Raw genomic sequence first — 22,336 nt, forward strand, 5'->3', positions numbered from 1 at the left:
TTGGGATAGACCACAGTCCCTTGCGTAATTGACATTCTGCTTGCGCCTGAAGGTGCTGCTCCTTGTTTGAGACATAGGACGCCTTTCATCGACAAGGCATTTATAAACCCATTGGGATGTTTTGTTTTGTTTTTAATTTTTTTTTTTTTGACATTGACTTAATTTTGAGAGACAGGGTGCGCGGGATAGAGGACCTCAAGCAGGCTCTGACGCAGTGATTGCAGAGCCCAGCGCGGGGCTCATACCCGCAAACCACAAGGTCGTGACCCGAGCCGAAACCAGCGAGGCTCCTCCAACTGAGCCACCCAGACACCCCTATAAGCCCATCGCTAAGTTACTCTGCAGAGACCTAGGGGTTTTTTTCATTAGAAACATTTTTATTGTTTTGTGGTTTACAGTACTTGTGGTCTCACACCTTCGTGAAATCTCGGTAGTGATTACAGCCTCTATTTAAGGAGTGTTAGAAGAGCAAGAGGAGTCATTTCAGCCTGAGAGGTGCAAAGGCTAGTTAAGGAACATAGAATTTCGGAAATATCCAACAGAGGCAGCGTTAGATTCCTTCTGCATTCATTCATTTATACTGTTGGGCACCGTCCAGGCGTTGTAGATACTGGGAATTCTGGTGAATAAAATAGATGAAGTGTCTCCTCTCATGAAGCTTAAATTGGGTGAGAAAGACTATCATCAAATATAAACCGTATCAGGTGGTCGTACTGTGAAGAGAATTAAGGCATGGTAAAGGGGATAGAGATCAGGAGAGGGTACTGTTGCTTTTGTTGTTGTTGTTGATTTATTTTTGAGAGAGAGAGTGAGTGGGCAGGGGAGGGGCAGAGAGAGGGAGAGACATTCCCAAGCAGGCTCCGTGCTGTCAGCACAGAGACTGATGGGGTCTTGAACTCACAAATCCTGAGATCGTGACCTGAGCTGAAATCAAGAGCCGTACCCTTAACTGACTGCACCACCCAGGTGCCCCAGTGTTGCTATTTTTAAAAGAGCAAAGGAAAAGCTCCCATGATGATGACATTTGAGATCTGACGACATTAAGGAATAAGGCATGTGAGTATTTGGAGGGAGAGACGGCAAGTGCAAAGGCCTTGCAGTAGAATCCCATTTGGTGTCTTTAAGGATCTGCAGAGAAGCCAAGACCCGGTGGAGGAAACAAGGGGAAGAAGCGCAGAGGAAGAGGTCAGAGACGAGGCGGGGGCCAGATCATGCAGTACCTGGGATACCTACCCTTGAAGGGACCTCAAATTTGAATTAGTGAGTTGGGAAGCAGGAACAGATGATGTCATCTATATTCTAAAAGGACCACTCTGACTTACGTGGCGAGAGAAGCAGGGACCTAGAAGCAGAGGGTATTGTAGTTGAGACATCGTATCAAAGTGGGAGACATGAAAAATACTCATATTTGGGATGTGTTTGAAAATAGAGCTGACGGGGGCGCCTGGGTGGCTCAGTCAGTTGAGCGTCCGACTTCGGCTCAGGTCATGATCTCATGGTCCGTGAGTTCGAGCCCCGCGTCGGGCTCTGTGCTGACAGCTCAGAGCCTGGAGTCTGCTTCGGATTCTGTGTCTCCCTCTCTCTCTGCCCCTGTCCCACTCGCGCTCTGTCTGTCTCTGCCTCTCAAAAATAAAGAAACATAATAAAAAAAAATTTAGAAAATAGAGCTGACAGGATTTGCAGATGGATTAACTGTGGCGTTGACAGGAGAAGGCAAGAGTTCATCACAATTTTTTTTCTCTTTCTTAAATTGAAGTGTGATTAATGTACAGTGTTATATTTGGTTCAGGTATACAACACAGTGATTTGATATTCTACTCATTGCTCTCTTTTTTGCTTTTTCTTAACCTTTTGTTGAACTATAACTCTTGAATTAAAGAGTGCACAAATGTTAAGCATTTATTTAGCTCAGTGACATTTCATAAAGCAAACCCACCTGTGGAACCAGATATAAATTTGAGAGTTGTCAACAAATAGACCTGAAATCATGGAACTGGGAAGTCATCTAGATTATGAATATAAATAAATAATTTCAAGACTAACTCTTTTGGGCCTCCCAACATTTAAAGGTCAGGGTAAAGAGGATACTGGGGGCAGCTGGTGAAGTAAGAAAAGAACCAAGAACAGTCCCTCAGAGGCCCAGTGAAGAAAGGATTTCAAGGAGGAGATACTCCTCAAGGAGGAGGATGCTATGTCACATATTAGTGATAAGGAAGGATTGGAAAGTTTAAGTTAGATAAGGAACAAAAAGACCATTAAATCTGGTAATGAGAAGAGCATATTATCTTCGATCATTTCCATAGACTAGTTGAAATATTGAATTTACAACGTTTGCAGTGGGTTGAGAAGAGAATGAGGTGTGATTTTTCAAGAAACATGTGAATGCCAGACACTAGAAATATGGGTATGGAAAATACTATGCTTACTCAAAAGTTTATAATTTTGTAGAAAAGAAAGATAAATTAATAATTGTGATAAAAGTCACTGTAGAGGTCTAACCGGATGCCACAGATGCAGATAAAAGGAACACTTATGAAAAGAACAAGAAATGATTTCCTGTTGAAATCCCTGAGTCTTGAAGGACCAGGTTAGAGAGGTGTAAATGGGTGATTTCATGTAGAGGAGAAGTGTGCTGAAAGGTCCTGAGGCAAATGGACAGGAGCTCTAGATATCACACCTAGCTGGCTCTGACTAGGTGCTAATTGTGTAACGGAGAGGATTTCGGGATAGTGATGAGAGATTATCCTAAAGAACCACATCATGAAGGAGCCTTGTATGCATGAGAGTTTGGGTTTTATCCAAGGTGATGGGGAAATCCTGAAAGACAAGCCAAGGACATGATACTTGCATTGTAAAATGTCATTGCATCTTCATTGAGAAAAATAAGTAGCATTTGGGAGTCATGACACTCTTTTAAGTCTTATAAAAACTACTTCTGAAAAGTGCTGATACACATAAAATTTCAAATTTGTGGTCCCTTTCACCACGACTATGGATACCAAATTAAAAATCTCAGGTACAGATGGTGACTGGTGGGAAGTCAGTCTGCAGTAGCCTAAATGAAAGGTGAGGGGTGTTTGAATCTGATAGCTGGCAATGAGATTGCAAAACAAGAAATCCTGAGTGTGGATTGCACTTTGAAGAAATAGGGAGGCAACCGTTTGTGCAGGAGACTCTTAAGGGATAAACTTGTTATCCTTGGGTAGTAGGTAGAGGGAGAAGTGGAAGAGACAGGAGAAGAGAGATGATTAGCCAACGAGGCAGAAAAGGATGGAATTCAAGTTAAGGGTAAAGAATTTCGCCTGGCTAAAAGCTACGGGTGGTATACTTTTAGGTAAGTTTGGGGAATGGGGTCGGTTGTGAGCAGGAATTTGAGATCCTTCCCCGCAGGCTTCCATTTTTCCGTGTGAGGGTGGGAATGAGGTCTGAGTAAAGGACGATGGCACAGGCAGCATGAGGATAGGAATGAAGTTAGCAGAGCCTTGGAGAAAAACCAGGGAGTGAAGTAACTAATCCAAATTCCGTTTTCCAGAAAGGGTGTAAGACATTTCCAAGAATACATAAAATATGACAGGGTAATATCAATAGTGGAGCAAGAAACAACTATTTAAGCTGACATCAGATCCAGAAATCATAAGGAAGAAGACTGATGTATAAGCCTATGTAAATGTAAAACTTTCTGTAGGTAAGGTCACTCTACAGTAATTTGAAAAACGACATACAAGAAAAGTGAAAGTATTACTGGGTTTTTTAAAAACAGTGTTCACATACCATACAATTTTACCCATTTAAAGTGTGCAGTGTTTTTCTATGTATTCAGATATGTGTAACCATCACCATAGTCCATTTTAGAACATTTTATTTTAATATCGAAAAGAAACCCCATCTCCTTCCGTTATTATTCCCCTCCCCCAAACTCCTCCCCACTCTATCCCAAGCTCTGATCCACTTTCTGTCTCTGTATTGCCCTGTTTTGGACATTTCATATGAACAGAATCATGTGGCCATTTTTGGTGGCCCATCCTTTGCCCGTTTTTTAATTGGGTTATTTGTCCTTTTTTTCATTATTGAGTTTTAAGAGTTCTTTAGGCTCAAGTCCTTTATCAGATATATGATTTGTAAATATTTTCTCTTATTCTGGGGGTTGTCTGTTCAGTTTCCTGATGTCCTTTGAAGAACGAAAGTTTTTAATTTTGATCAAGTCCAATTTATCTATATTTGTTGCTTTTTCTTTTGGCATCACATCTAAGATTCCTTTGCTGAATTGGAGGTTGTGAAGGTTTACCCCTATGTTTTCTAGTTTAAGCTCTGATACTTAGGTCTTTGATCTGTGAGAGTTAATTTTTATATATGGTGTAAAGTAAGGGTACTATTTCTTTTTCCTGTGGCTGTCTGGTTGTCCCAGCCTCATTTGTTGAAAAATCTGTCCTTTCCCCATCAAATGGGCTTGGCACCTTATGAAAAACCAGTTGACCGTAGGTGTCTTAGTTTATTTTCCGACTTTCAATTTTATTCCCTTGATGTGTGTGTATATCCTTCTGCCAGCACCACAGCTTATTGATTATCACTACTTTATGGTAAGTTTTGAAATCAAGACATACGAGTCCTACTTTGTTCTTCCTTTTTCATGATTGTTTCAGCTATTCTGGGTCTCTTGTAACTCCATATGAGTTTTAGGACAAGCTTGTCAATTTTTGCAAAGAAGTCAGCTGAGATTCTGATAGGGATTACATTGAATCTGTAGATCAGTTTTGGGGGGTATTGCCATTTTAGCAATGTTCAGTGTTCCAGTCTATGAACAAGGAATGTTTTCCCAACTATTTAGATCTTTAACTTCTTTCTGCAGTATTTTATAATTTTCAGAGTATAACTTTTGTACTACTTGCTTAATTTATTTGTAAATATATTTTCTTTTGGATGCTATTGTAAATGGAATTTGTTTCTTAATTTCAAGAGTATAAAAGTACACTTGATTTTTGTAGGTAGATTTTGTATCCTGCACTGTTCCTGCACGCGTTCTAAAAGTTTCTTGGTGAATTCTTTAGGATTTTCTACATACAAGGTTATGTCATCAGCAAATATAAATAGTTACATTTCTTTTTTTCCAACCTGGATACCTTAATTCTTTCTCTTTCCTAATGGCTCTCACTGTAACCTCCAGTACACTGTTGAGCAGGATCACTGAGACTGGAAAAATCCTTATCTAGTTGCTGATCTCAGGGGCAAAGCATGCAGTCTTTCACCTTTAACTAAAATGTTAGCTGTGGGGTTTTGTAGATGCCCTTTATCAGACTGAGGAAGTTCCCTTCTACTCCTAGTTTTTTAAGTGATTTCATCTTGAAAGGGTTTTAGATCTTTGTCAAATGTTCTCTCTCTCTCCCCAACCCCCACTTTGGTCTATTTTTTAATGTATTGATGTGATGTGTTACATTAATTTTTAGGTGTTAAAACAACTTTGCCTTCCTGGTATAAATCCTATTTGGTCATGGTGTATAATTTTATACTGTTGGATTCAGTACTGTTTTATTGGTTTGCTAATATTTTATTGAGGATTTTTACGTCTATATTCACAAGAGATATTGGTCTGTAGTTTTCTTCTGGTGTCTTTGTCTGGTTTTGGTATCAGGTAATACTGGTCTCATGAGTTGGATGGTGTTCCCTGCTCTTTTTGGAAAAAAATCCTGCAGTTTTTTGGAAAAGTTAGTGAAAAATTGGTATTAATTCTTTAAATGTTTGGTAGGATCCAGGGATAAAGCCATCCGGACCTGGACTTTTCTTTGCAGATTTTTTTTTTTTTTTTTAATTGCTAATTCAGTCTCTTCCCTTGTTCTAGATGTACTTCTTCTTAAGTCACTTTCAGTAATTTGTGTCTTTTAAGAATTTGCTCATTTCATTTACACTATTTAATTTGTTGGCATACAGTTATTCATGATATTCTTTTATAGTCCTTTTTATTTTTGTAAGATAAGTGGTAATGCCTCCTCTTTTATTTCCATTTCTAGTAATTTGAGTCTTCTTATTGTCTTGGTCTGTCTACCTAGAGATTTGTCCATTTTGTTGATCTTTCCAAAGGACCAGCTTTTGGCTTCATTGATTTTTTTTCTACTGTTTTTCTCTTCTCTGTGTCATTAATTTCTACTTTAACCTTTATTATTTCTGTCCTTTTGTTTGCTTTAGGTTTATTCTGCCCCTCTTTATCCAGTGTCTTAAGATGGAAAATTATTTATTTGACACTTTTTCTTAATATCGATATTTATAACTATAAATTCCCCCCTAAGCACTACTTTAATTGGATCCTATAAGTTTTGATATTTTGTGTCTGCATTATTATTAATATGGAATTATTTTGCGATTTCCCATTGCTTTCTTCTTTGACCCATTGATTATTTATGAGTGCATTGTTTAATTTCCACATATTTGTTAGTTTCCCAATTTTTTTCCTGCTGTTGATTGCCAATTTTGTGGTTGAGGACATATTTTTATTATTTATGTCCTTTTAAATATATTTTTATTTTATGCCCTAGAATATAGTCTTTCAAGGAGAATGCTTTTCATGTGGATTTGAAAATGTATATTCTTTTGGCTGTAGTGTCTAGAGATGGCAGTTAGATCTAGTTGGTTTATAGAGTTGTTCAAGTTTTAATTTCCTTGTTGATCTTCTAGTTATTCTGCCATTATTGAAGATGAGGTATTGAAGCTGCTGTTGTTGAATTGTCTGTTTTTCCCTTCTTTTCGGTCAGTTTTTGCTATCTGTATTTTATTTTGTTATTAGGTGCATATATATTTGTAATGTTATACTTCCCTGATGGATTGATCCTTTCATCATTATAAAATGGCTCCCTTACCTTTGGTAACTGTTTTTTTGTTTTGTTTTAGATTCTATTTTGTCTGATATTAATATAACCAGCCTAGCTTGTGGTTTGCTGTTCGCATAGTTTCTTTTTACTTTCAAGCTATTTGTATCTTTAAAGTATGAGTATAAAGTAGAGTATAAAGACTCTAAAGTATGTCTCCTATGGATGGTACAGTTGATCCTTGAACAATGTGGTTTTGAGCTGCATGGGTCCACTTATAAGTGGATTTTTTACAGTATTGTAAATCTGTTTTCTTTTCCTTATGATTTTCTTAATATATTTTCTTTTCCCAAGCTTATTTTATAGTAAGAATACAGTATATACTCCATATAACATACAAAATATGTGCTGACCTACTATTTATGTTATACTTAAGGCTTCTGGTAAACAAAACGCTATTAGTAAAGTTTTGCAGGAGTCAAAAGTTATACATGGATTTTTGACCACATGGGGGGTGGTTCATGATGTGCTCCTAACCCCCACATTGTTCAAGAGTCAATGGTATATAGTTGGATTATATTTATTTCTTTTAAATCCAGGCTAACAATCTCTGTCTTACTATTGGGAGATTTACTCCACTCACATTTAATGTTCTCTATTAATATAGTTTGATTTATGCCTGCTATTTTGCATTTTGTTTTATGTCTGACCTTGGTTTCTCTATTTGGCCTTTATTGCTTTCTTTTGCATTAAGTGAATGTTTTCTAATTAATGGCATTTTAATTTATTTACTGATTTTTTTTTCATTTAGACTGATTTTATTTGTGCTCTTTGTCTTTTTGGGTAGATTCAAATGACCATCTAGACTCACTTGCTTTTAGCCTGAATACTTCCTTTTAGTATGTAAGACAGGTCTACAGACAACAAGTTTTCTCAGTTTTTGTTTATCTAGATAATGTCTTAATTTCACCTTCATATTTGAAAGCTAGTTTTGATGGAATTGGGATTCTTTGTTGATAGTCTTTCTCTTTGAGCACTTTGAATATGACGTCTCACTGCTTTCTGGTTTATGGTTTCTGCTGATAGGTCAGCCATTAATCTTGCTGGGATTCCCTTGTAAGTAGCAAGTCATTTTTCTCTTGCTCCTTTCAAGATTTTCTCCTATGTTTGACCATTTTTATTGTGATTTTATCTGTGGGTCTCTTTGAATGTATCTTCCCTGGAGTTCACTGCGTTTTCTGGATGTGTAGGTTATTGTTTTTCAGTAAATTTGAGAAGTTTTCAGTCATTTCTTCAAATATTTTTTCTGCTCCTTTCTCTCCTCCTGGTACTCCCATTACATGTATGTTGGACAAGAAATTTAGCAGATACAACAAAATTTTATTTTTTATTTATTTATTTTTTCAATATATGAAATTTATTGTCAAATTGGTTTCCATACAACACCCAGTGCTCATCCCAAAAGGTGCCCTCCTCAATACCCATCACCCACCCTCCCCTCCCTCCCACCCCCCATCAACCCTCAGTTTGTTCTCAGTTTTGAAGAGTCTCTTATGCTTTGGCTCTCTCCCACTCTAACCTCTTTTTTTTTTTTTTTTTTTTTTCTCCTTCCTCTCCCCCATGGATTTCTGTTAAGTTTCTCAGGATCCACGTAAGAGTGAAAACATATGGTATCTGTCTTTCTCTGTATGGCTTATTTCACTTAGCATCACACTCTCCAGTTCCATCCACGTTGCTACAAAGGGCCATATTTCGTTCTTTCTCATTGCCACATAGTACTCCATTGTGTATATAAACCACAATTTCTTTATCCATTCATCAGTTGATGGACGTTTAGGCTCTTTCCACAATTTGGCTATTGTTGAGAGTGCTGCTATAAACATTGGGGTACAAGTCCCCCTATGCATCAGTACTCCTGTATCCCTTGGGTAAATTCCTAGCAGTGCTATTGCTGGGTCATAGGGTAGGTCTATTTTTAATTTTCTGAGGAACCTCCACACTGTTTTCCAGAGTGGCTGCACCAGTTTGCATTCCCACCAACAGTGCAAGAGGGTTCTCGTTTCTCCACATCCTCTCCAGCATCTGTAGTCTCCTGATTTGTTCATTTTGGCCACTCTGACCAGTGTGAGGTGATATCTGAGTGTGGTTTTGATTTGTATTTCCCTGATGAGGAGCGACGTTGAGCATCTTTTCATGTGCCTGTTGGCCATCCAGATGTCTTCTTTAGAGAAGTGTCTATTCATGTTTTCTGCCCATTTCTTCACTGGGTTATTTGTTTTTCGGGTGTGGAATTTGGTGAGCTTTTTATAGATTTTGGATACTAGCCCTTTGTCCGATATGTCATTTGCAAATATCTTTTCCCATTCCGTTGGTTGCCTTTTAGTTTTGTTGGTTGTTTCCTTTGCTGTGCAGAAGCTTTTTATCTTCATAAGGTCCCAGTAATTCATTTTTGCTTTTAATTCCCTTGCCTTTGGGGATGTGTCGAGTAAGAGATTGCTACGGCTGAGGTCAGAGAGGTCTTTTCCTGCTTTCTCCTCTAAGGTTTTGATGGTTTCCTGTCTCACATTCAGGTCCTTTATCCATTTTGAGTTTATTTTTGTGAATGGTGTGAGAAAGTGGTCTAGTTTCATTCTTCTGCATGTTGCTATCCAGTTCTCCCAGCACCATTTGTTAAAGAGACTGTCTTTTTTCCATTGGATGTTCTTTCCTGCTTTGTCAAAGATTAGTTGGCCATACGTTTGTGGGTCTAGTTCTGGGGTTTCTATTCTATTCCATTGGTCTATGTGTCTGTTTTTGTGCCAAACAAAATTTTAATAGTGCACATATTTAAACCGAGAATTATACATATAGGAATTTATCTTAAAGTTATTGTACCGTATATGTGGGTATATGTGTAAAAAAGTACGTCACAACGCATCTTTATGGTAAAAAATTGAGAAAAAACAGTGATAGGAAATTAAATACATTATGATACTTTTACACAGTGAAATATCATTAACTATAATCGTTTTAAGTCTTTTTCCGTAATTCAGACAGAGTTTTATGTGTTATCTCATATAAGATACATGTTTCTTTTTCGGGTCTGCATTTCCTTTCTGTACGTGTGCAGGTTTTTTCTAGGGCAGCCATTCTCATTCTTGTGGCATTAGGACTTCTGTACTTTCTTTAAAATTATTGAGGATACCAGAGAGCTTTTGTTGATGTGGATTATATTTATTAAAAATTATTACTTTGTAGGGGCGCCTGGGTGGCGCAGTCGGTTGGGCGTCCGACTTCAGCCAGGTCACGATCTCGCGGTCCGTGAGTTCGAGCCCCGCGTCAGGCTCTGGGCTGATGGCTCGGAGCCTGGAGCCTGTTTCCGATTCTGTGTCTCCCTCTCTCTCTGCCCCTCCCCCGTTCATGCTCTGTCTCTCTCTGTCCCAAAAATAAATAAATGTTGAAAAAAAAAAATTAAAAAAAAAAAATTATTACTTTGTTAAATGTTTTAAAACAGACCCATTATGTTTGCATAAACAACATATTTTTTAAAGGAAAGAGTTTCAAAAACAATATTAGTGAGAAGTGTCGAGTTTTTTTCATAAGTTTCATAAATTTCTAGTATCAAGCTTAACAAAAGAGCAGGATTCTTATATCTGCTGCTTGCAATATATAAAGATGAAGTATATAGAGAATGAAGTATATGAGTATATAAAGAAAATCTGCCCTGACACAGGTTTTTAGTTCAAAAATGCACAAGTCCTTTAATAGCCTTTTCAGACAATTATGGGTATTCTTTGGTAATACACCAAAACTTGACAAGTGGCAGTGTCTTAATGTTTGGCTGCAGTTTGAATCTGAAATTGTATCAATGAACTTTTCATTCTGTTATATTAAAATCCACAGTCTTTAGATCTGTTTTACTCAGCCATGATTTTGAGACATTATGTGTTTGTCGTTTGGAAAATACTGGTGTACTGAGTTAAGCAGATCTTCCAAAGGTTGATACATACTGACATATTGTCACATGCTATCAAAAAATCATAGTCATTTATATAATCACTGGTCTCACCTGAAAAGCTTTTAAGGGTTGAGATGTCATGTTCACAACGATGGATACAGTTTTCAAAAATTCTAATTTTCATTTGAAAGCACAACTTTTTATCATTGGCAGCAATACTTCATTATAGAGTTAATGCCTGCAAAATACCCAAGTCCTAATGATGGTAGTTTATCTGTTAGTGGGTCCCTCAAGTAAAAATATTGCTCTCTGAAAATGAATAGCTAATTCAATTCACAAATCCATTAATTACACTACTGCTTTTCCTCAAGACATCATCGTTACACTGCCTATGTTCTCTTATTCAGAAAGGATCTTCCTCTGGCAATTTTTATCTTCAGATTGTTACATTGTACCTATTTATATTTCATAATTAACTGTTGTTTTTTTGAAGTGGATGTGTTTTGTCTCTGGCTGCTTTTCAGAGTAGAGAAGAGCAGATATAACCCAGTGTATAAATGGAAGGTTTGGAATTAGTTAATACAGCTTATACATTGTAACAAAAGAGAAGAAAAAGTTTATGGTATGTTGGTAAATTGGACGGTGTAAGTGTGCAGGATATAATATTATACGATGCAGAGTCAGAGTCGTAAGCTGAAAGTGAGATGGGGGTGGGGAGGGAGTATTGGAAGAGTGAAGAGGGAAAGGTTTGAAGTAGTTCTTTCCAAGAGGAGGAGAGGAAGTGACAAGGGAAATGTAATTGCTGGGCAGAGTAAACACCTACATGAAATGTGTGGTCAGGAATTTAAAGTGAAATTCGTCACCACGCGTTGGGGGTGGGGGTGAGTGTGCGTGTGCGTGTGTTAGCACACATGTACACATGGGTGAACACTGCTGTTGATGGGACCCACCTTTAATCAGCCCACAGGCCTGGAGCTCATTTCCAGCCACACCTATTGCTAATTATTAATGGTAGCCCACCAACCAAGAAACAGGTAGATTAGAGGATGCCCTGGGCAATAGAAATGGCTAGGATGCACAGAACTAGGAGAAATGGATGGCTACTGGTTTTAAGTCTGTGCCACGTTAAATAAAGGATTATGAAGATGATTTGCCCCTGCTATATAGTACTTCTGGGGGAACATATCATATGTGTGATGACTGCTATAGGCCATGGCAGGGGAGAGGTGATTAGGAGGAAGAGTAGAAACAGCTGGAATCCAGTAGGGTGTAAGCTTCTGTGTAGGTTTTACAGCGGGCCTCTCAAATCCTTCCTCCCCTTACATCCTCTCTTTGCTCTGGGTAGTAGGAAAGGGGTCTTGTCCACAGACAGCCCTGGGCCCTGCCATAGGATTCAGAGCTTGGAAGACGGCCTGCTTTCTTGATCTAGTTTCCCTGACGCTGAGTCTGTTCTGGCTTCACCTTTGATTCAATGCATCGTTTCCTCTGGGAATGTACATTCTTTTAGACTGAGGCCCACAACCAAATAAAATTTTAGTTTTTAAAGAGTTTAGGCTTTATAGTAAGGCTTTTTCCTGGGTTCAGACTCCGGCTCTTGAGAACTTAATCTCTTTAAATCTTACTTCATAGTATCTGTCTCATAAGGTTGTGAAAATCATATGACATAATTCATGTCAAGCATTAGAACGTACCTAGACCTAGCAAATATTCCAAGAATATTAGGTATCATTGTATTTTTTGCAGGAAACACCAGAACTATCACTTATTTACTGTGTATCAAAGAGTATTTAGCAGTTAGCTCTGTTGTCAGCTCTTGTAGAGGCGGTGTAGTATGGTTTTTCACGGCGTGGTCGAGCTGGACTAGCTGGGTGTAAATCCTGGTTCTGCCGCTGACCACTTTGAGGCCTTGGCCCGCTTCATCGATGCATGCCGTCAGCCTCTTCATCTGTAAAGTGGAAGTAGAAATAGGACCTGCCTTATAGAGTGGCTCTAAGGATTGAGTCAATGCACAGAACTCATATAAACTTCTATGTTTATATGTACATAATAAGCATTCAGTAAATTTCTTGCTGCTGTTATCAAAACAAACAAGCGAACAAACAAAACTGACTCCCATTTTAGTACTGAAAGAGAGAGCCTTAGCATTTAGCACAACTTCTTTTATACGTGAGACATGTGAAGCTCTGTGAAATTTCACAGCTAGATACTGGAAAAAGTTTGTCCTGTATTTGCTAACTCCTAATTTAATGTTGTTTGCCACGCTTCCTCTACAGAATATCTCTAAAGAGACGTATTAGTAACATCAACCAACAAAATAATTACTATCACTCATGTAACCACGTTTAAGGAGCTCTTCTTTGCAAATACTACAATTATTGGATATAAATAACATTTAAATAATTCTATTGCTGCTCTTCGGGGCCTTGGGAGAATCTACTGAACACTGTACATCACTTGTATGGTAGGAATGTAAATCCATATGATCCTTTTAAGGGTTTTATAACATTTTCCTTTTAACAAATGTGAAGTCATGCTCTCCATTGGTAGAAAGATAACACCATGCCTATGATCTACCAGTAGTGATGGGACTTACTCTTTAAATTGTGTTTGTCCAGTAAAATTGATGAATCTGTAGAATGATATCCAGGGCTAAAGGTACAGTCTTAAGCCAGGCCAGCCATTGTACAAACTCAGATCTAAGGATTCCTGCTCCCTTTAAGGAGATGTAACTTTTTGGATAGACTGTTTTTCCAAACATGTTTTAAACTAAATTAGGACATATAAACAAGTAGTTGAGCCAGTTCTTTATAATCTAGGATTGTCATTATTACTGTTTATGTAGTTGCTAAAAATAAAAGGATACCCACAATAGCTCCTAAGGCTATTTGCTCCCACATCAAATGACCACTTTTTTTCTTAAAAAATTTTTTACGTTTATTTTTAAGAGGCAGAGAGAGACAGAGTGTGAGCAGGGGAGGGGCAGAGAGAGAGGGAGACACAGAATCTGAAGCAGGCTCCAGGCTCCGCGCTGTCAGCACAGAGCCCGACGTGGGGCTGGAACCCACGAACTGTGAGATCATGACCTGAGCCGAAGTGGGAAGCTCAACCAACTGGGCCACCCAACTGCCCCTGTGTTTAACTTTTTAAGAAATTGCCAAACTGTTTTCCAAAGTCCTAGATTTCTAAATATGTATGCTTTTAGAGATTGTTCTCTTCCCTCACCGTTACTTGCCGCTGTTATCCCCTGTGCCCTCTCCCCTGAATTCCCTGCTGGGGCAAGGCAACCTGATAAGGATATTGGAATTGAATCTTGTGATAGTTTGAGTATTGGTGTAGGACGTTTTGATACCTGAAATGTGTGTGTGCTGGCTTCTAGATGCTCAGTGTTGTTCTAGACTAGAGAGGATCCAAGGTGTATCTATTATTTGGGGCTCAACAGATAACAAAGTTGAGAAAACCCCAGTAGGGTAAGGGATATAGTCTACTTAAGTTTCAGCTCCCGCAGCACCTTTATGAAGCGAAAGAGATCATTTCCTAATAGCGAAGATGCTAAGCAGTCCAGACAGTCCATTACATCAGATCATTGACCCAAATAAATGAATTGTTTTAATAATATCTGTCATTATGTCTTGCCCAATTTGCCAAGAAATTGAGAACCTGAGTAGTTCAGCGTCCCAAACATCAACAAATGTTAACTACAGAGAATAGTTTTCATCATTCTTTCTACATCCATGGTACCCTTGGCATTCATTAATAGATTCAAATTTTAAATTTCAGGAGTTTGTAAGTAGTCTGTAACTAGGCTGAGTCATTTACCGACGTTGCACTGCTGTGTGTGGGACCAATGTCCTTCAGAACTGCTGCATTCTTTTCTTGTTTTACCACATGGGGGCTAATTTTCCGTAGCAGCTTCGGGGGCATCACAAACAGTTTTCAGTCATACTTTTTCATATTTTAGGTGCCCCAGGCCTCAACTCTTCTTATTGCTAATGTCAGTGACCTAGTCGGCTATATTCCTATCTTTAGTCCTTCTATTTTGCTAGCTTTTTAAAAACATTACTTTGCTAACTCATTTTGGTTGTTTTTCATTGTAAACCCCTAAATATCTACCTTATTATAAACCAGTATCTTTACATTTTTGTGGTTTTCCCCTTTAATTGGAAGAATTATCTCACTTACGTTGTCCGGTACATTTTATGAAAATGTTCATTGAGCTACCTTTCCACTACTTATAATTCAACTTAGCTCTTAATTACATGCCATGATAGAGGAGGGCAATGACACAAATCATAATCTTTGAAAACATAATTTGGTTTAAGAGTGAATTAACGAACTTTTTCTCTTTTTGAAGATCAACTTTATAATTGTAGTTATGTTTTGTTTAGACCAAAACTAGTTCAGTGTAAAAATAATTCACATTGTTCACAACCACACCAAAAGGTAGGAAAGGAAGTACGGATGTTAGAGGCCAAGTAATAATCCCAATGGGATTAATAGAAAACATGGTTTAATACACCAAGCTTGTTCCTTCATGTTTATTTTATGTTTTAAGCATTGTTTGGATGTGTAGAAAAGGGATCGGACACAAATTACTAAGAAGATGGAGTTCTTATTTCAGCTGTTAGTACCTTTTCAAATGGACTGTACTTAGTATTTTCTGAAAAGGCCACTTATAACCTTTTTGCTTCATGAAATCAAACATTTTTTCCCACAAGGATCTAAAATAGCTATTACATTTGGAGTCTGACCCCTGTGAAAGATGACTGCATGTCTTTCCAAGATTTTTAAAAGTTGGCACTGGCTTACATGATTTCTGGGCACAATTTGTTTATTGGGTTCTTTTTTTCCATGAGTATTCAAAACAAATAGGTGCTTGTTATTGACTTGGGAAAAAATAGCATTACTGTAAAACTGATTACAGCTTGTACTGGAAAGAATCTTGCCATCTGATTGGAAGAAGTATTTTTCCAGTTGACCTGTTTAAAATTCCTAAGAGCTATTTTTCTTTCCAGCTTTCAAACATCAAATTCATTCTGGGGTCAGTTTGGTTGATTCTAGAGAAATGAGTAACTTTGGTTTTGTGCTTTCCTCAACACTTGTCTTAAGGAAGTACTTACTGAATATTTTAAGTGCCACCATGATTACTACTTTGTAATGAATATTTGCATTCGATTAAAAATAATCTTCTGAGAAATCCTAATTGCTGCTTCTCTGCACAGTTCCCACTGATGATCTTAAGAACCACGTAGTATCTGACAGAACTGAGAGCAGTGTTTCTAGAAAGTGTGATCAATGGATACATATGATATGAAGGTCTCGATTTTCCCTATGAAACCCTATAAAATCTTATAAACCTGTACAACTTGTTTAGTCATATGGATTATAATTATTTCAGATGTCAGTTGGTTTAACCTAAATACGGTACCTCTTCTAGTGGTTTATCAAGAATCATACCATTGTCTTCATTGTTACTTTTTCTGCAGTGACAAGGAAAACTAGTTCTTAAGTTATCTAGCTCCTCTAAAGAGGCTGTCAGAAAAAAAAAAAAAAAACAGCTTTAAGAGTAATAAAAGGCTTACTGTGTTTTAATCTTTCACAAATAATTTTTTAGGAAATATTTGCTTTAAATGCGTTAAGATCTTTCAGCATCTATTTCTAATTATTATTAGTGGAATTGTATTTTCCCAATGTCAGCAACCTTGGTAGACACTGAACTGAACCGGCACAGGGAGGAAAAGGAACAGTCTACCGGTTTTGTCATTGAACCCTCTTTCTAGTCTGCTTCTGACTTCGCTGCTATTGCGTTAGCCCCTTACCATCTATTGGAAGCAATAGTGAGCTTCCTCCTAACTGGTCTTTCTGACCAGTCTTGTGTTCTTCCAGTTCATCCTTCTTGTTACTTAGAATTCCATAGCTGACAGCTGCCACCTTACGTATTCAAGATCAAGTCCATTCTCTAAGGGTTGCTCTGGAAGGCCCTTCCTTATTTCTTTTGATACGCAAAGATAAGGAACTATTGTACCTACAGTTTCTCGAATATGATTCGTTTCACTCCCCCTTAACGTGTGCTGTTCCCTTTGCCCAAAAAGGCCCCAAAAAGCTCTTGTGTGCTTTGCTAATTGCTGTTTCTCAGATTCAGCTTCAGTATTACTCAAGTGTTGGATTCTTCTGCGAAGCCTTTTTGATATCCTCTTTCTCCCTGTAGCCATTTTCCCTTGTGTTCCTTGTCAAAATACAAACAAACTTCTGCCTTATATTTAGCTTAGAAAACTACCAAAGCCCTCGTATTTGATTTAAGCTTGCAAATTCTTGTGGGCGTAGTAGCCATCTGTGGTATTTCTGTAACTTACAGTGAACAAAGACCGTGAGGATCAAGGGTGAGAAGTGGAACGAATATACAAAGGGAGGATGGCCTTAGAATCCAGAAAGCCGAGCAATAGCTTTGTGACAGTCAACCCGCAGTGGCCAGGCTTCATCAATAACTGTCAGATTCCCTAATTTTTCTCCTTGCTTCCAACTTTGAACCAATCAGAACAAGCCCAATGTGCATTCCCAGGCAATCGCAGAGGAAGCGCACTCACCTCAGCTTGCGGGCCCATAGCGTCCCATCTGGGCACACCTGAAGCCTTCCCTTTTCTCCACCGTGAAGATTGCCCACTCTCGCCTGCCTTTGGGTCTGCCTTTGGGTCTGCCTTTGGGTCAGTGATGGTGGGGGACTCCCTCGCCTCTAGCAAGCTCTAAATAATGACCCTTTGCTTTTCTCCTTTAATTTTCATTTATTTCGATATGAGGGAAAACCTATTTTATATTTATTTACATCTGAAGTGGTTAATGGTAAGTATAGTTTATAAACTGTATTTCCTGTGCGAGGTATGTTTTGTGATTTTCTACACGTTTCACAAACATAGAGGTTTATATTTTATAATGGTTAAGACAGCTTTTATTATAAGGATTTTCTTAATTCCTTACATTGAATGGAAAAATAACACAGAAGAAAAATCTGTCACTTAATAGTAACAGACAAAATCCTAGTCAAATTTTAATCTTGCTTGAGATCTTTGTCTTGGATATAGTTATTCAGAGTTCTTCCCCCCCCCCCCTTTGGTTAATTAAACCATAATTTTTCAAAAAATCAGTACATGGAAGAGATGTAAACAAATGCAAATTAATTGCATTTGGGTTTTATTTATTATGTTGAGCATCCTTTTATTCTTGTTCTTACGATATTAGGTGTGCATGTTGAATTTTCTTAGGCAATTTTTGCATCATTTATTGCTTTTTATTTATCCTATTAGTTTAATATGCTGTATAAGTAGATTTCTTACTACTGAATCATGTATATGTTTCTAAAATAACCCTGCTTGGTTTGGTGAATTATTTCTAATTTGTCTATTTTATCAAGGCCCTTTCACTTTTATAAAGATTCTAAAAGTGACCAGAACTTACACCCCGATTTTTTTTTTTGCATTCTCTCATTTTTATTTTTACAATTGACTGATTAATAAAGCTGCTTTAAACAATTTTGAACCTATGAAAAAGGTAGCTTTTTATGTGTCTACTGCTTTATGTTACTGAAGTTACTCTCAATTTATTTATTGCCTGAATTTTCTTTTTACAGACATTCCCTTCGGAGAGGTAGCTCCTTCACATTTTTAACACCTGGCCCCCATTGGGACTTCACTTTGGTGAGTAGCAAACTAGGTTTTTTATTTTAAGACACTGATAGGATTAATTCTTAGGTTGTCTTTCAGTCTGGTGTACAGTTCACTTGTCTGTACTTATCTGAGTGTCTTGAGGTCTAGAGTTACTGTTACATCTTTGTATGTAAATGTAACTGTTACAAAGTTACATCTTTGGTGGCCTGATGTAATTCTTTTCTGCTAACAAGGTAAAAATTTATTTCAATTAAATACAAAATATATCTTGAAAAGTACCAGATCTATTTATTTTTAGCCTTATGCAGTCCTTCCTCTTAGTCCTACCAGTGTGAAAATTAAGAGAATATATTATGAAACATGAAGTTGTTTTTATGTACATAGTCTTACAGCTTTTTTTCTTGGTTGAAAAGTATAAAAATGATTGCAGATAGTATATGTGATGAATGAATTATTTTCTGTTAATCATCCTAGTATAGAGGGACTGTTTCATTATTTTTAGAATGAGATTTACAGAGGCATCTAACTGTGCAAACTCACACCAGAAAATTGATTTTTTATAATTAAAAATTCATTACCTTATAATTCTATAAATAACATGTACAAATAGAGCGTGATTTTTATGTTTCCTTATTTGGGGGAAATAGCAAAAATCATTCTGTTTCTAGTTTGCAAAGCTTTACTTGATCGTGTGCTGTTGGGTTCGGCAATACATATTCATTTGTATTCTGTTCTTTTGTATTTAATTTATATTTCTGTTGGGGACTTCTTTTAAGATTTCTGTACTCTTATACAAATTACATGTATTGTTGGTCAGTAAAGCATTCATAGCAAGAGTTTCCTGACTTTAATACAATTCTATATCATCCCTGAAACTTTTTTCATCTTGGTTTCTTTCCCTTACGAGATGACAAGTCTAAACTCAAATAGAAAAACTTTAGTAGAGAAATATCTCCAAACTTGATTTTGCAAAAATCACAGTAAGACAGGAGAACAAGTGCTGTTCACATCAGAAAGGAGGAGACACAAGGATGTCATTACTTAGGGACAAGATGACTGTTTACGTAGAATATCCAAGAGAGACAGTAGGATGTCTTTACTTAGGGACACTATGACCGTCTACACAGAATATCCAAGAGAATATTAATAGCAGCTGTTAGAACTAATAAGAGTTCAAGCAAGATTACTGGCTATAAAATTTATAAAAAGAATTCAACAGAAGGTATATACACTTGCAATATTCAATTAAATGTAATTTATAAAGATGCTCTTATTGAAACAAAAACAGTTTTTAAAATTGAATAAATCTATGAAAAGATCTGTGAGATTTTTATGGGAAAAATTGGAAAGCATTAGTAAAGAACATAGACACCAAATTAAATGGAGAGATAGTCCAGCAAGGAGAGGCTCAGTAAGATTAAAATGTCAGGACACCTCATATTTATAAATTCAGTGCAGTTCTGATAGAAAACCCACTCGAGTGTTAGAGCTCTCGTTCTACAATTCAGGAAGAAAAGTCGAAGGCCCAGAACAGCATGTGAAAGTCGGGGAATGTCTCACTTCGTGTGGGCTGTTAAGACTTCCTCCACGGGTACGGCGACTACGGGCACGGGACGTGGGTGCGGGTGTAGTCGGTAGGCCTGCGGTGAGAAAGAGCCCGGGACGCGGCGTGCGGAAGAGAGCTGACCGAGGAGCCGTGCTCACGGCCCGTGGTAGTGGGGGTGAGGCAGCTAGCTGTGCCACTTCATACCAGGTACCCACAGATTCCAGGTGGATGGAATATATGCATGTGAAAAGCTCAACTTCAAAATGTTTAAAAGAAAACACAGTAGAATGTTTTAAAATCTGTTCAATTTCTTTATACATATGCTAACACATGCATATGGTTTCATATAAATGCATAAGGACAGTCATGTATGAGAGTTTTCCCTCAGTACACTTCTTTTTGCCTGGCAGCTTCCTGCTCCTGTCCTTCCTCTCCCCTGTCAGTCCTTCCACCCACGCACCTCCACTCTAAGCCGAGTCAGCAATACCTTATCAGTCCCTTTGTGTTGCCGATACAATTATTTTTCTTTTAAAGTTTACTTATTTATTTTGAGAGATAGAGGGAGGGGCAGAGAGAGAGAAAGAATTTCAAGCAGGCTCCACACTGTCAGCATAGAACCCGATGTGGGGCTCGAACCCACCAACTTTGAGATCATGACCTGAGCCGAAATGGAGAGTTGGACGCTCAAGCAGCTGAGCCACCCAGGAGCCCCCTTTTTAAAAATTTTTCTTTGCTCATACAATTATTTACAAACACACACAGCCTCACATACAAGATACACACATGCAGGATTTTTGCTTAGTTTGCTTTTCAAAATTAGGATCATATTCACAGTTTTTCTGGATCTTCTGGATATGACCTTAGGATCAATAAAGATTTCTTGTCCCTTCATTTTTTTCGTGTTTCCCAATCCTGATTTATGTATATTGTTCTCTCATGTCTTCTTCCATTTTCTTAATGTCTTTTAGCTAAATTTGGAATAGTATGTCATAGTTTTGCTCTGCTTTTTTGAGCATTTCCTTCTGAGGTGTTTTCATTCCCTGTAGGGATGTTATTCTTGCCCTTTTCTCTTTTTTCTTGGAGTTACTTTGTGTAGGATTTGACTCAGAGAATTTTCTCTTCATTTTAATGTGGATTTAGTTTTTCTGAAGACTTTACAAAGAGGCTTGGTTCAGATAACTTTTCTGACTTCACAGAGCTCCCTTTCTTCTTGTTTTTGTGGTGCCTTCTGAGATTTCCAGGCTCTATCAATTTTCCCCACCTCCATCTGGACTTTATCTTTCCTTTGGCCTGTTGTCCCTATCCTGCTCGATTTTGATTCCGTTTCCCCCAGTTTCTCCTTGGGGTGGAGCCAGGTCGTGGAAGGGAGCCCTGGCCGGTCAGTTTTGAGAATTCCAAGAGCTAGGCTGTGTCACTGGTGACCTGAAAGTTATTTTGAGGTGTGGGTGGGTGATGTGTTACTGAGGCATCGCTCAATAGTGAGAGAAGACAGAAATCAAAGATTGTGCACAGTTTTGCCACTACAGGCACCAGCAGGCCGAGTGACGACAACGACTAATAACTAGGAGCGTGTTGGTCTTAGCTTATAAATCCTGCTTCAGGCAACAAGTCTTCATTACTTTGGGCCATGAGAAAAGGGTATTTTTTTTCCTAGTGAAGACCCTCCTCCCTCTATAGGGTAAATAATATGTGTTCCTTTTTTTAAAAAATTGGTGCCTTTGTGTTTAAAACATATTTTACTTTTTCTCTAACAAGTACAGACAGCCCTCGACTTACATAAGAGTTCTGTTCTGAAAAAAACTTTACATAAGGGTTTTTAATAGAATGGAAATTCGCAGCATGAGATGATTCAGTCAAGGGGGCTATTTAAACAGTATATATGCTAGAGGTGATTTGGCATCCCTCATAGAAATAATTTCCTTATGAGTACAGCTTCACTTTTTTAACGTGATTTTTCCGGTTTTATGGAGTCTGTTTAATGAAGTAACATGCATTCCTTCTGTATAAGAATGAAATCTTTTTTTTCATACAGAAAAGAAAGCGGAGAGAGAAAGATGATGATGTCATAAGCCTTAACAGCCTTGATCTGAAGGTAAGCCTTACTGCCCTGAAAGAATTTAAAAATTTAAAAACACTTTAAAAAAATTTTAAAGTATTTAAAAATATGCAGATAGTGTTTCTTCTTGTGCTGTAAGAATAACAAATGCTAACGTTTTAAAAATTTTTAAGTGCAAAAAAGAAAAGCGCAAAACCGGATAATACTGGCTTTTACAGATACTGTCTTTTTTGTGTCCACTTCTTTGTTCAAAATGAGGTGAAAGCTTCCCTCAGAACATTGTGGGGCTTCAGCCAGTGATCCCCCACTCGCCTGCGTACAGGGGCCCGGCCCTACCTACCCTACAGG

General features: G+C 37.8%; 1 protein-coding gene across 2 annotated transcripts in view; it reads left to right on the top strand.

Annotated features, from left to right (window-relative positions):
• NET1 (neuroepithelial cell transforming 1) overlaps positions 1–22,336 on the top strand; it is a 60,216-nt gene that overhangs the window by 1,307 nt on the left and 36,573 nt on the right. The window contains exons 1-4 of one of the 2 annotated variants that reach the window (XM_042944754.1): positions 312–668; positions 17,264–17,417; positions 18,350–18,416; positions 21,965–22,024. In XM_042944754.1, the coding sequence (XP_042800688.1) occupies positions 653–668; positions 17,264–17,417; positions 18,350–18,416; positions 21,965–22,024 (297 nt within the window). In that variant the 5' untranslated portion in view covers positions 312–652. Of the gene's footprint in view, positions 1–311; positions 669–17,263; positions 17,418–18,349; positions 18,417–21,964; positions 22,025–22,336 lie in introns of those variants that run through there. The other variant, XM_042944755.1, reaches the window with a different exon arrangement.

This window comes from Panthera leo, chromosome B4, assembly GCF_018350215.1.
Source record: "Panthera leo isolate Ple1 chromosome B4, P.leo_Ple1_pat1.1, whole genome shotgun sequence".
NCBI classification, from domain to species: Eukaryota; Metazoa; Chordata; class Mammalia; order Carnivora; family Felidae; genus Panthera; species Panthera leo.